General features: G+C 51.4%; 1 protein-coding gene across 3 annotated transcripts in view; it reads left to right on the forward strand.

Annotated features, from left to right (window-relative positions):
* The window catches only part of LOC122386334 (ras GTPase-activating protein raskol-like), a 137008-nt gene that overhangs the window by 44258 nt on the left and 78311 nt on the right, over positions 1-14439 (forward strand). The window contains exon 1 of one of the 3 annotated variants that reach the window (XM_043375437.1): positions 512-1652. The exons of the other annotated variants lie outside the window; for them this stretch is intronic. Coding sequence (XP_043231372.1) covers positions 540-1652 — 1113 coding nt within the window. The 5' untranslated portion in view covers positions 512-539. Of the gene's footprint in view, positions 1-511; positions 1653-14439 lie in introns of those variants that run through there. 3 annotated transcript variants of the gene reach the window in all.

Here is a 14439-nt window from a genome sequence, read left to right on the forward strand (position 1 = left end):
CAGTCGCAAAAACGGACCCATCCCACTGCACGTCGGTCCGGGAATGTTAGGGATCATCCGGCGTGGTGCGCGGCCAGGACCCACCTCTCCCCTCCCTCGGCGGCCGCACCTGCCCGGCCCCCTTCGGGCGAAAACGGTGTGACCCCTCGACCCCGGACACTGCGGCTGCTCCCACGGGCCGGACAGTGCGCTGCAGTCGTCCCCTGCCGCTGACCCCACCGCGGTCCCACCGGGCGAGGTCAGAGGCGAGGTCCCACCGTCCGCCGCCGCAGCAGTGACGTCATCGGACTGAGGAGGGAGTGACGTCACCGACCAGGTGCCGCGGCGGCGGGCGGCGGCGGCGGCGGCGGCGGCGGCGGCGGCGGCGGCGGCTCAGTGTTGGAGCAGGCGCGTGGTGCGGCGGTACGCGGGGCGGGGCGGTTCCGTGTGTGGTGCGTGTTGCACGCGGGACGTGCAGAGTGTGAGAGCGGCGTACAGCGGTGTGTGAGCGGCGCGCGCTCAAAGAGCCGGAGGACGGGCCCCGGGCCAGTGGCGGCGCCATGCTGCAGATGGACGGCCGCTCTGTGTGGCTCGACAAGAACAGTGTGGTCACGGCGTGCTCCACGCTGAGCAGGACGCGCGATGACGACCTGCGCCGGCGGCGGTCGCGCTCCCTCAAGGTGGTGGACCGGCGGAGGATGGACGGGGCGCTGCGGCCCGCGGCGGCGGCCGACTCCCCCCGGCAGAGGACGGCCGAGTCCCCGCGCCAGCAGACGGACCCGCAGAAGATGAAGACGCTGGACGTGAAGCCGGAGAAGAGGCGGCCGACGGTGCGCATCCAGGCGCCGGAGGAGGCGCGGAGGGCGCCGCCGGCCCGCGACGGCAGGATGGGGGGCGTCATCATGGGCCTGCAGCGGTCGGACAGCTCGCCTTTGATCCGCCACCCGGTGCCGCGCCAGGAGGGGTCGCCGGCCAGCAGGTCCAAGGAGAGCTGCGCGCGCGACGCGCTCCGGCGGGTGAACACGGTCCACCCGAAGGACTCGATGCGCCGGATGAAGCTGATCCTGGTGCCCGTGGAGACGGGGGAGAAGTCGGCGAAGGGCGGCTCGACGTCGGGCGACTCGCTGAGATCGGCGGGAAGGGCAGAGCGGCTCAAGGATTCAGTGGGAAAGGTGTCCCCAGCCTCGAGACTGAAGTCGAGCTCCGCTGAAATTCTGTCGAGTGCTGCCGAGTCGCCTCTGACTTCAGCGCTGAAGAAGTCACAGCCTCAGCAGCAGCAACAGAAGAAACCGTCTCAGAAACAAGACAGCCAACCACAAAAGCAGCAGCAATCACAAAAACAACAACAGCCGGACTCGCAACAACAACAAAAGCAGAAGGAGCAGCAGCCGAAACCCCAACCGAAGCAGCAGAAGCTGCAGCCGCCGCCGCAGTCTCCTCCGATCAGCGCCGACGTCTCCTCGGCGGAGAGCTCGCCGCGCACCGAAACCAGGGGCACCAAACTCGTCAAGCGCCTCTCCCTGCGGAAGAAGATGACCCTGCCTCTGTCGCCCTCCCGAGAGAAGTCCTCCAAACCGTCTCCGTCGCCGACCTCGCACGAGCGACCGATCGGCGCCGAGTTGATCGTGCCCCTGGGAACCCCGACTGACGAGCCTCTGGAGAACGTCCGCGAGGTAAGCCCCTCTACCTCATCTCCATACATACTCACACTCCTCACACCGCCGCGCCGGCGCCCCGCCGTGCCGCGCCGCGGACCGCTCGCAGTGACCCACATGTTGACCGCTGCGGTGCGCGGTGTCTGCTCCGCGCCGCTCCGCGCCGCCTGCCGACCGGTTGCACCCGACCGGCCGGCCGGCAGCTCAGCGCGGGCGGTCCGACCGGCGAGCAGCGCGCCTGAGAACGCGTTGACCCGGAGACGCTCGCGTCGGTATGTCACGCGGCAGTCGGACGGTGTCGCGCGCGCCGGTGCACTGATCCCGGCTGTGAGCCGCTCTGAGCCGCGCCAAGGTGGCCGCGGCGGCACGGGCGCCGGATAAAGGCAGTATACGGCACACACAAAGGCAGAGTGGAACGGCCGGCCGGACGGACGGAGGGGGTGGAGGGCGGCCACCGGCCGACACGGCTGGCGGGACGCACCTGCGGGGCAGAGGTCGGCGCGGCCCGGGGACCCCGGGCGGCAGTGCAGCGGCCCGTGTCCCGGCCGGCGCTGAGGGAGGGAGGGAGCCGCTCCCTCTGCAGACCGTCCTGCAGACCGCCGTCCTCCCCCCGGACCGCGCTAACGCCGGCCCTGCAGCGCAGCTCAGAGGTTCGCACGACTCTGCTGTCCTGCGAAGCCGCGCTGCGAGTCGACCAGAGGCGAGGGAACGACCGTGTCCGCAGGAACAGGATCCGTGCGAAACCTGAGCGGGAAAATGCGCGCCCAGCATGAAAATGTGGATAGTCGGTTGAGTGGTATGCGTCGGAATTTGATCTCCGACAAGGATAATGCTGGGAATTCAGAGTGCTTCGGGTTATGAAGGCTTCGTGTCCTGTGAACGACGTGAGACCAGGATCTTTGAGTACTGCTTATCACTGGTAGAGGCCAGGTAATACTGCAACTTGGTTGTAGGGTGCTGCTGAGGCTTTCAGTTCAGCAATACTATCTTCGGTATCTTTCCATTTGTACCCACATTTTCCTCAGCGCTTAATTCGCCTTCTCCCTGTAGCTGCCACAGCTCACAGCGCAGTTGTGTTCCGAGATCTCCTGGGTGATCATCATTCGTCAGTGAATTCTCTGTACCGTTCCCACGTGAAGAGCCGTTAGTTTTTATGACAAACACAATGAAGCAAAAAGGTGATTTCCAACTCCGGCCGGGCGGCTTATCCATTAGAATCAATGTAATGAGGCGCCGTTTTCCGGCTGTTCCCACAATACATAGAGCGCGTTATCGCTCGGCACCCGGCGGTTGCCGGATCCCACTCCCAAGATCAAACCAGTCGCTATGTGTTCTTCAGTGTTATTTGTGGAATCTGATTGCCACGCGTGTTTTTCTGCCTGGGAATGTTTGTTCCTGATACGGCTTAGCCGTACGGGCTGGAGTGACGTCTTTTCAGCGCACTTATGTGCTGATGGAATAACCTTGGGTTCGGGGAGGCAGCTGCTGGAACTCGTTCATTACGTCACATGTACACCGTACATATGGTTCTCAAATATGAGGGAGTCGCACTTTAAAGGGACTATCCCACCTTTAACATGGGGTTTGAGTTGAGATAGCCAAGTTTGCGGCGAGGTTCAGAAACCACTATCTATCTAGGTTGCAACCCCCGCGGCCTCTTGGTGTTGAAGAAATTCGTTCCCTTCATTTGAAAATGGGCCTTGTACAGGGACCCGCAGTTGCTACTGTACACATATATTACCAATTTAGAATTGCGCTATTATTTGCTAAGTGCTGGCCATTGGAGAAAGGAAATGTAGTGCAAAGTATGGAGGAATAACACATGTTTGCTCCTAGGACGTATGTTTTGTATAATTCCTCTTACCGCAACAGATATTCTTCCAAAACTACAATCGTGCTATTTTTCCGCGCCGGTTGCCTCCCCAGAGCCCGTCCTTGGTATCGCCTATAGCTTCCGTTCCCGCTACGTGAATGAAAGTCACGTGACTACTACAGGTTTGCGCTCAGTACTAACACACCTAGCCCGAGGGCCGGTCCGTAGCGGGGAGGGGTAGAACGCCAGAGCTCCAGCGCAGTGGAGGTGGTGGTGGCCCGTATCATAAAGAGGCAACCGTAAGCAGAACTACAATTGCCGCAGTATAAGATTATGATCAAGTTTTCTTTAGATGTATTGATTGACAAGAAATTGCAATGCTTATCCGATATAATAAAACGGTGTCCAAGGCCTTGGAAGAACTATAAAACATATTCAGCAACGTATAAATTTATGATACAGGCCATGACCTTTCACCTTGCCTCCGGGGAGGACCGCTCAGGAAGCCACATACCGAACGAATCGAGGCCTCGCAGCGCGGCGGCAGAGGAGGTGGATAAACCATCGCCAGATCTTTCGGTTACTTATGTTTCCAGAAGAAGGAGGGGGGGTGGAGGGTGAGGGCTGTTTTCAACCCACTCACCAATCCTTTCCTTATTAACTTATAGCTTACCGAAAAATGCAACACAATGGTGGCCGTCACGAGATGTAGCGAAGAGTGCCTCAGCCACACCGGTTTTGAGTCAACTTTAAGCATTGGAATTCAGGCCACTGATCCTGAAGCATTATTTTATTTTTGTCGTGCATAAACTGGGATGACGTGGTTCAAGTTAATTGCGAAGAAACGGTTTTAGTTTCAGAACATTTATGAGGCTAGTCGCGCCAAATACTAGGGTTGACTATTAAGTAATGGAAGTGCCTTAAAGGAAATAGTTCACTTTTTAACATGGGTTTTGAACTGGAATAGCAGTTCCGTAGCTTAGGCTGAGACAAGCATAAATCAGGAGCTTTTACAGCCCAACGATCACCCTAGGCAAAGATATTCTATTTCTCGTCCCGAAAAAGGTGTCTTGCGTTTAGGATGTGTGCCTTGCATATATTTCCATCCAGTATGAAAAGATCATGGGTCCCGAAAATTCTTCAGAAACTAGAGAAATTATCTACGAGAACTCAAGAGAAATTCTCGTACTGATCAATTAGGATATTCAGATTTCAGGGGAACATTATCAGATCGAGCAGATCGCCGAAATGCCGGTGGCTGCGATAATTTCTCTGTTTCTGAAGAATTTTCGGGACCCATGCTCTTTTCATACTGGATCGCGTGTGCCTTACAGAAACTGAAAAGTTCTTCCTATATCAAAATATAGAAAAAAATCTTTTGTTATAAAAAGGTTTTATTTTCTTTGCTGATTATTTTGAACATAAAAAATCATAAATCGTTGCAAAAAAAAAATAATTTCGTGAAAGTGAACTATTTCCTTTAAGCAATTTAACGTTGTTGCATGTGCACATATTTTTTGGGGTCATTTCATGCCTTGATGTTTTTTCTATCTAATGGTGAAGACCACATGTCCTTAGCCACTTCTTGCTCCAAGCTATCGTCGTTTTTCCAAGAGACCACCCGAACCTGCGGCGCACCATGAAAAAGGAGTCTGGCAATGGCCAAAATCGCGCACCAAGCGCCAGCGCGAGGTCATCAGAGCTTATTGGCTTATTGTTATGGCTACACAATGGACAATTGCTATATTTTCATAAAAAAATACACATAGGCACGATAAACGACAGCAAACACTACTCCACATATTCGCCTTCGAGCATCACACACCGTTCCAGCCTCGGCTTGACCCACTCCTGGAACGTCGCCAGAAGACAGACTGGCGCTTTCTTTCTCAAACCGATGAAACCACCGACATATCGTCTGTGGGAGGCTGTGTCGCTCCATACACTTAAAAAAGAAGTTTTCTGATCTTGGTAGGCCTTTTCCCTACGACAAAATGAGCTCTAATGACCTTGCACTCGGCGCTGGCGCGCGGTTTTGGCCATTGCCAGGTGGTGCGCCACAGGTTCGGGTGGTCTCTTGGGAAAACGACGATAGCTTATAGCAAAAAGTAGCTAAGGACATGTGGTTTTCACCATTGGATAGAAAAAACATCGGCGCATGAAATGACACCCAAAAAATGTGTGCACGTGCAAGAACGATTAATTGCTTAAGGCCACGGGTGGAGAATGTTTGAAAAAGTTACCCCGACGGGCGACCGAAAGTCAGAAAGACGATGATGCTCAAATATTTGTCAACGGTTAGGTATCAACAAACCCCTATTCTGTGGCATAGAATAATGGATGTCTGCCGTTTGTACGTTTCTAGGGAAAACTGCTGCACGCAGGTGCGGAAGATTTCGTAATTGTAACAACAATTTTGCAACACGCCTTAAAATTTCGGATGCATGTCACCTAGTGCTAGGTCAGGTCATCAGGTCAAATTTACTGGATGATCGTGCTAAAAATGCCATCATGCCCTTTGCAAAGCTTATTCCGTGGAAGTTGCAACCTTCCCACACAAAACAAAATGTCAAATTTGACCGTTTCGACCCTCTTATTGATTTGAGCTCGCACCTGAAATATTATTCGCGACCGAGCCTTAACCCTAGAACGCCTAGGGGGGGGGTTGTATCAACCCCCCCCCTGAGGTTTTTTTCGAAGTGCACGCTAAACGGCTTGTTGTAGCGGGCTGAAATTTTCAATACCCTATGGGGCAACCTTTGCGCATCTTTTGCCGAAAAAAAATTGATCGGGTCATGTCAGGTCACGGAGTTATGACGTCATAAGAGGTACAGCCTCCGGCCGGATTTTCACAAACTGAGTGCCAACGCCCGAGGTTTCCTGCCGGTGGTACGGAGATCGGTTGATGGATCGTGATGAAACTTCCCATGCATGTTGGGGCAAGTATTGGCTATCATATGGTATAAGAAATTTGACCAGGTCAGGTCAGGTCACGGAGCTATGACGTCACAAGAGGAACAGCGTCCGGTACTATTTTTGAAAAGCGCCCGAACCACTATTTTGCTAATTCTTGTCACCTCAATGGGAATATGCAGCAATATTAGCTTCTATAGGGAGCAAATGGACCTCCCAAATCCAAAAATACAATCAGATTTCAAAAATTTAAATTTTGATTTTTCGAATTTCTGCCGCCGACTGTGACCTTGCCGACTTCCGGCGCTCCCAACGCGCCATTTTTAGAGCTAGGGAAACGAAATACATACCAAACGATAGAGAATTGATCAAGGAACACGATAGTGAAGGTTTCAAGTCGATATCTCCCACCGTTTTGCCGCAATCGCCGCCGAAAGTTGAAAAAAGTCTATTTTTCCGAAAATTTGACCTTTGACCGGTCAAAAGTAGGTCAAATGTTGACCTAGGACCAAAAAATATACCACCAATCGCGAGATCTCGTTGAGAGCAATCCGTTGGTTTTTTCCGCTAAGCTCTACGACCTTCCGTTTCGAAACGCCAGGGGGGGGGGGGGTCGTAACAACCCCCCCCCTGGTCGTTCGTGTTATGAGAAATGGCCTGGTCGTGCGAGGGTTAAACAAGTAATCGAATGTTTTGTTTGCAGTGTTTAAGCTCCGTTATGTTCATGAACTGTGAGAAAAGTTGTCGGAGAACGCTTAAATCAGAGAAATTTGGCTTTTAATGATCTATGGTGATTTTATTATTGAGCTTGCCTAAAACATGACCAGATTTCTCTTGGTCACGTTTGTCGCTCTTTCAAACGTCGTTCCGCCTTGGTGGCCTTATCGTAACACGTTGAGTCGAGAGGTGGGCTTTTCGTAGCCCAGTAGCCGAGCCAGAAGGAGCGTGAAAAGCCCACCTCTCGACTCAACGTGTTACGATAAGGCCAGCACCCTGCCGCGGGTTAAGTTGGGGGAGCCTTGAGCCCCAGCAGCTCGTCCTTCTATCTTACTGATATTACTCTCGTCCTGTCTTGTGATGTTATTACAGTGCCATCTTACGATAACGGCCCTTAAATATGATTTACTTCTGTTTGATGAAACATGTCGGGCTCCGCGATGAAAAGACTTAAAAACATAGAAGCTCCAAAATGAAAATAAAGTAAATTTTCTAGAACTTTTCAAGGTAGATAAGAATAATGAGAGACGCTTTTATAGATGGCAGTTTTTTTCGTATGGACTATGGAGACAGCCTTTAGGATTTACAACTAGTGGAAAAAGCTACCCCGGCCGCGCCGGGGTCGGCTGAAAGTTACCCCGGCCACGGCCGGGGTGGCCGGGGCAGGTTCTCCACACATGCTTAAGGCACTTCCATTTAGTCAACCCTAGTAGTATACGTTTGTTGCAAAATGTCAGATAGAATGTTGACGTGCTATCCAGATGATGGAATTTATTTGACACAAGAAGTCAAAAAGTGGCATCGTTAGTCATCCTGCATACCTATAAATCGATTCGTCATCTGGGTTCGAGCTCAATAGTTCTTTTCGCGGATGATCGGTTTCGTTTTCTTTCTCTTTTTTTGGGGGGGGGGTGAGAGATTATGAGCCAGTAACCACCCTCCCCAGTCCCCCAAACAACAATTGTTGACAAATACTGTGATGGCCTAAAAAATGCCCTCAATTGTGTTACGTAGGGGGTAATGAGGTAATTTGAGCCGCTTTTTGTTTTTCGTAAGCTACAGGCTAACTTACTGATCATTTTTCTGCGTTTACGGGTTGGACGGACAGAGTGGTGATTTGCGCATGTAATGGTGGCCAGAAATGTTCATACCGCTTATTTTTGTACTGAAAAGGCTACGTCAAAAATCATCTTGCACGTTGCTCATCTTACCCCATGGGCGGGGTAAGCTGAGACACGTCGTGGGGAAAGTTGAGCATGGATAGAAAAAGCGAACCTTTTCTTTTCCCGGGCGCGGCGAAGAGTGGGCTCTTTTATTTACTCCATGGCATAGATACTTATGGCAAAGTTTTTTCCTCCATCAAAAAGTGACTGTTTTGAGCCTTCCAATAGCTCGTCAATTTTCTATCACGGAAGAAATCATTTTATCCTTCAGATAATCTGCAAATCACTTACAACTTGTGTAATCAACAGGAAAAACAATTTGCTACCATTTTTATTCAGCAAAAACAAGCGCAGCTCAGTTTGGTTTTCGACAGCGGAGACAACAATGGCTTATCCGGCTCATCTTCCCCCAGGTGAAAATGGCTTATCTTGCCCCAGTGGCCATTTTCGATTAATGACACCCGCTAAGGAAAATAACCATGCACCGCAGATAACAACCATCTCATTTTAAAGGCAAAACATGTCTTAGTTATCAGGGGCGATACCACATGTAACCGGGTGCTGAGCGTGAGAACGTTGCCGTCTCACGTGAAAGACTGCAGCATCATAAGCGAACGGCACATGGAAGCTCAAGTCAATTAGCGCCATAGGAGCTGAGAAAAATGGGGTGGCTAAACTTGCCCCTTGGCTCATCTTACCTCACTCTCCCCTATTTGGGGCTCTCAACTTTGATTTGTTAAAGTTGTTTGTCTGTTCATTATAAAAGCTGTCAAATTTACCGTATCATTAAACTTTTATTGAGTTTGTATTTCACACTTATCTAAAATGAGCAATTTTGTCACTGGCTTCTTTTATGAATTGAATTGGATAGTCGCATGAATGAACGAATGAATAGCTCTATTTGAGCATCAGCTGAAATCAATCCTAAAATTTAATCTACCAGTCTGCAACGAAAAAATTTAAAAATCGGTGCAAGTTAGGTGCAGTTTCTAATCTATGCCGTTTTTATTAAGTGTCTCATAGCTCCTTAATCTTGAGCCGCTTCTCTTACGATTCATTTTATGTGGTGCTTACTTTGTTCAAGAAGTAGTATTCGAGCTCGTTGGTCTTAAAAACTGCTATCGAAGTAAATTAAAGTGTTTCGGGCTTCGGCACTTAAAAACCAATCGATATTTAACCCTCACCCACTTAAACATTTCTTTTCAGCGTCTTATATGTAGCGGAGGGGCGTAGAAACCCTCAGCCATTCATGAATAGCCAGAGCTTCGCTGAAAAATAAAAAAGAGCGAGCTACTCGTGGCGAGAGAAATCCGATGACTTGAGGGCCCTGGTCATCGCTGACGAGAGAAAGCCAATTATTTTTATGTCCTGGTCAATGCTGAGATCCTAGGTCACTGGTTGACCTCCCAGATCAGGTTAATAACCCAAAAGCACGGAAAATTGGGTCCTGCTAGAATTTCTACAAGTGAAGTTTGCTGGGACTTGGCTTGCTTCTGACTCCGAATTTGCACTTGCTTTGATTTAAGATGATGTATCAAAGCATTTGGGGTAGGACGGGTCACGCCAGATCACCCATTAGGCGTTCTGCCGGCTATCGTTATGTTATGTGTTGTCTTATGTGTTATGTTATGTTATCGTTATGTTATAGAATGCTAACCAGCACTTACAGCCTTGCAACAAATTGCATAGGCACTATAACTGATACCTAAGTATGCCTAGTTTTGAAATGCTAAAATGAGTGCTAAATTTCAAACCAACACTTCCTAAAAACCACAGTAAAAAGGTGTAAATTTAAGAAAGTTAACCGAGATCATTTCAAGTAAATGACCTTAACCTGAGTTTCACGTGACCTTGGCACCCACAACAATCAATGAGACAAACATTAGATAGTATATTTCACATGTTGTCACGTTGCTAATCACGAAACGACTATGGAAACACACAGATGTGCGCTGACTTTCAATTGCTATTCTGGCCTGACATGATCTTGAGAAAAATACTCACAGGTTAAAGGTAATTTGGTTCAGGGATTTAAAATTCTCAGACAAGATGCAAAAATTATAAGGGCTATTTAATTTTCCGGGAAGTTGTAAAATTGATTAACTCCAGGGCACCAAAGAATCATCGCAATCCTTCGCTTTGCCGCGATTTATTGGTGAAAAACAGGGGGCGCGGTCTACTTACCTCTACTTATATGTGTGGTGAGGGCTAATATTCATTTTATCTGTGTTATTAATATGCAACAATTTCTACAGGAACTGAGACCAGTCCATATGGGTATGTTTTTCTCACGGACAATGACAATATAAAAACAATGCGAATAAAACCAAACGTTTCGGACAACAACGTGCCTTCGTCAGTGGAGAAAAATAAGTGTATAGGATTAACATCGATGAGAACTATATGCGGCACCGTCTCGGTCTGGCCAGCCGGGTTGCCGATAAAATACACAAATGTTTATAAGCTTCCATGATGTGCTTAAAAAACTGCTGAAAATATATCTTAAAAAAAAACAAAAATAACTACTTCATCGATTTTATCGAAAGAAAACATGCATGCCTAATTACGTATTTCTTGCCACTGACGAAGGCACTTTTTTGTGCGAAACGTCTGTTTTATTCGTATTGTTATTGTATTGTCATTCCCTATGAGAAAAAAGGATAACTCTTCAGTTAGTAACCATAACAGCGAAACGGCTTAATGTAACATAATTCACTGTGTATACGAAACCTATAAGTCACTAAAAATAATCCTATAACTTTTAAAAAGATACAGCTTATACAGCTTAGGCATATAATTTTTTTCTGCATTAAGATAATATTCATTTATCTCCACAGAATATGGTAAATCAGTGCTACTCAAATTCGCTTTCGAAGCGTCCCCTTCCAGGCATTCCACAGCTCTCGTGCCATTTTGGATCACGGAACATGGCTGGGCGCAGGACAGGCCGTCTGCGAGCTTGGACGGACCACGTGACCACCTCCCCTTCCCCTCACTCCCGTCCCCTTCCCCAGCAGGGCGTCCGATCTAACCGCGCCCCAGGCAATCGGCTCGGTCCGACCCTCCCCTGGTCGAGCCACGGCCCGGTGCCGCCTGAGTTTGTGCCGGGTGCAAAACTGGAGCAGTAACTAGCGCCGGAACTAGTAGTCAGCACGACCATCGTCAGATGGCAGGAGTAAATGGAATAAGCGGTTCCAGGTTTCAGAAGGAATGGGGCAGGAAAAAGCGCTGAAAACAATGTTTTGCTGATATAGCCATAAAAAGTTCATTGAATTAGGAGAGCAGCACATCAGTTTAAAGCCCTTCAGATGGTGGTTTTAATAAGCACACAATCATTTTCCAATTCGCCTCCAACGATGTCACAGGCAAAGAATACGCTGAAATACTAGTGTGTACAGAAGCAACTGCGGGTCCCTGTACAAGGCCCTATCTTCAACATGGAGCGACCGTTAGTGTGACGTCACCTCGTTTAGTCATTCTGATTTAAATGGGTTTGTTCGTTGAAAAATCGCTTAAAACTTGGTCTGAACTTTGTTGTGGTGCCTACAGAGTAAAAAGAAACAGCTTTATGACAGTAATGTGGCCTGGGGAAGGAGGTAATTTTGGGCTGTGACGTCACATATTTGAAAGTTTGTGTTTGGAATATGGGAAGCCTAAGATGTTTAATGAAAAATAAATGCCAGAACCGTGTTCCTGGTCATCCACTCTATAAAGTCGGGCACAATTTAACTGGTTTTAACAACATTTTAGAAGGTGGGATAGTCCCTTTAATCCAGCATCTGATTGCACAAACCTTGGAGTTGCCTTATTCAGAAAGCTTGACCATCCTGGCGTCATATTTTCTGCAAGGTCGCACATTTGCAACCATTCCTCGTCGACAGTGTATCGGTTCATCGCATTACTGTTCGTCTACGTCTGAAATAGTTCGTGACTGCTAAGTCTCCTGTCACTTCGGGCGTGAACCCATAACCGCCGCTGAGCCTGGCGCCCCTATAAGGACTGACGCCTTGGTAACTGTATACGCCCTGTCTGTCCGTCCACCGTTTAGCGCGGCCCGTGTGTGCCACCCCGGTGCCACAGTGGCCCGGGAACACTCTGCGGTCTGTCTCAGACAGCCGACCGGCAGTGGCGGCGGTTACCGGACCACTAACCATGGGAGCCTGTGACTGGTCGTGCCGGGTCGCGCCCAGCTCCACCGCAGCCCTGGGTCGGCGCGGCGGCCAACCCCTGACGGCTGTACCTGTCCGCCGCCCGGCTGTGCCTCCGACCGATGAGGATCCTGAGGGAGTGCACCTCACCTCGGTAACAACTCAGCCGAGCGTCTGCCGCCGCACCTCCGCTACCCAAAATGGCCCGCCGCATACCTTCAGGTCGCGCCCGCCTGCCGCTCTTTCGACAGCCTGGCTGGCTCGCGTTATCAGGGTGGGAATGTTGTCCTGCACACCTGTAGCGATAAGGCGTGTCAGTACCTACTCCTGAGTCCTGGCTGATGATTAGGGCGCCGATAATCTTGTCCTGCCGCTTTTCCCTCACGGTGGCATTGCTAACCGGTCTCCATCGCTGGTTCTGTGTGCAAATAGTGGCCCTCCCACCCCTCCTCACCGCCGTGGGCCGTTCGTGGAACAGTTTGGCCGGGGTCTGCTGCAGGACCGAGTCGGTCGTTGTTACTACCCAACGCCGGCCGCCCCGGGCTCGAGACGCCGACCAGACGCCCTGTCCATGGGCGCCTGAGGCGCTCGCGCAGCCGCCCCGGGAACCCTGTCTGGGCTCCCGGGGCGTCCAGCCATCCGCTCCAGACGCCCCTGCTCAGCCGACTCTGACGCCCCTGCCGTGGTCACGGTATGCACACTGCACAGCCGCCGCCCCGCCGCCTGGCTACCCGCCGCCACCTCCGCTACCGGCCGCCCAACCGCCGCCGACCGCCCCACGGCCGCCGCCGCACCCCGCTCACCGGGGCAGACGCCGCCCGCGCATGGTCGCTGCTCGCGCGTCAGCTGCCCGATACAAGGCCCGATGAGAGCCGATACAACACGCCATTCATCCCACAAGGGAATGGCCGTATCCGCCGATCGCTGTTGCAGCTATTCGGGGGAGCGAGAGCGGCCGCCGCACCCTCGCGTGGGCGCCTCACTGGACTGCCGCGGCTACCGTATGTGTTCAGCATAACCAGATGTGGCCCGGTGAGTGACGTTTCGTGCTGCTTCATTTGCTGCGGCAAATATTTGTGTCGTACACCTGACAGCAGTGATTATAGGTAGTTGTTTGATGGTATGGACCTTTTAGCTGTTAGAGATTGGTGAGTGTGAGACCATGCCGTCCTGATCAGGTGATAAAACAAAGAAATGCTGATGCGTTACGCTGCATTTACCTACTGGTACGGCACACAGCTAAACAGTTCCAATTGACTAGTTGCCGAGTGCCACCAGCCTTCCACTTCGTCCAACTCCTTCCCTCAGCCTCCTTTCAGTCCAAACGGTGCCGTGCTCAGCCCATTGCATATGCATCTGTGTTACACCTCCGCCAAGGTGTGGTATCCAGCAAACACCCATATCCTGGGCTCTCACTTCCGCCTCCGAAGTGCTCCGCTCGGAAGTGCACCGCCTAACTGAGCCGCGAGCTAATCAAGCGGCTGTGATTGCGCCGGCCGCGGCGGGTCGCGCCCCTTCCCGGCGAGCACGACCGGGCAGGAAATAGAGCCGTGCTCGCCGCGCTCGTTTGGCGACGGACAATGGCGCATGGCGGCCAAACAATTGCTCGTTAAGAGTGCGACTACCGTCTGCACCGGCGGTCGGCGACGTCCTGTGTCCGATGAACCCTGCTCGGCAGAGTACTCGAGCTTGCTAGCTCGGTCGGCGCAGTAACGACGTTGGTGGGGCGAAGACAGCGGCAGAGGGGCTCAGGGCTGAACCACCCACCGACCGACGAGCATACGGCTGTAACATGAGGTTGTGAAACGGGAGTCACCTCACAACGGTGGCGCGGGGCTCTGCGGAGCTCGTGAGCAGCCCGTGGCGTCTCACGGAGGCGGGGCGCTCTGTTCTCAGGAAGCGCAGTTAGCGAGGGCGTTATCGCGGATGGCAGTCGGTTTTTTTACCTGTCGGCGGCCGGCGAGCGGTGACAATGCTGGGACCAATGGCTCCGATCTGCCGGGAGGGGGCCTTTGTCGCACGCTCGGCTGGAGAGGGGCGATTAGGAGGCG

The sequence above is a fragment of the Amphibalanus amphitrite genome, unplaced genomic scaffold, assembly GCF_019059575.1.
Source record: "Amphibalanus amphitrite isolate SeventyFive unplaced genomic scaffold, NRLGWU_Aamphi_draft 000247F_arrow, whole genome shotgun sequence".
NCBI classification, from domain to species: domain Eukaryota; kingdom Metazoa; phylum Arthropoda; class Thecostraca; order Balanomorpha; family Balanidae; genus Amphibalanus; species Amphibalanus amphitrite.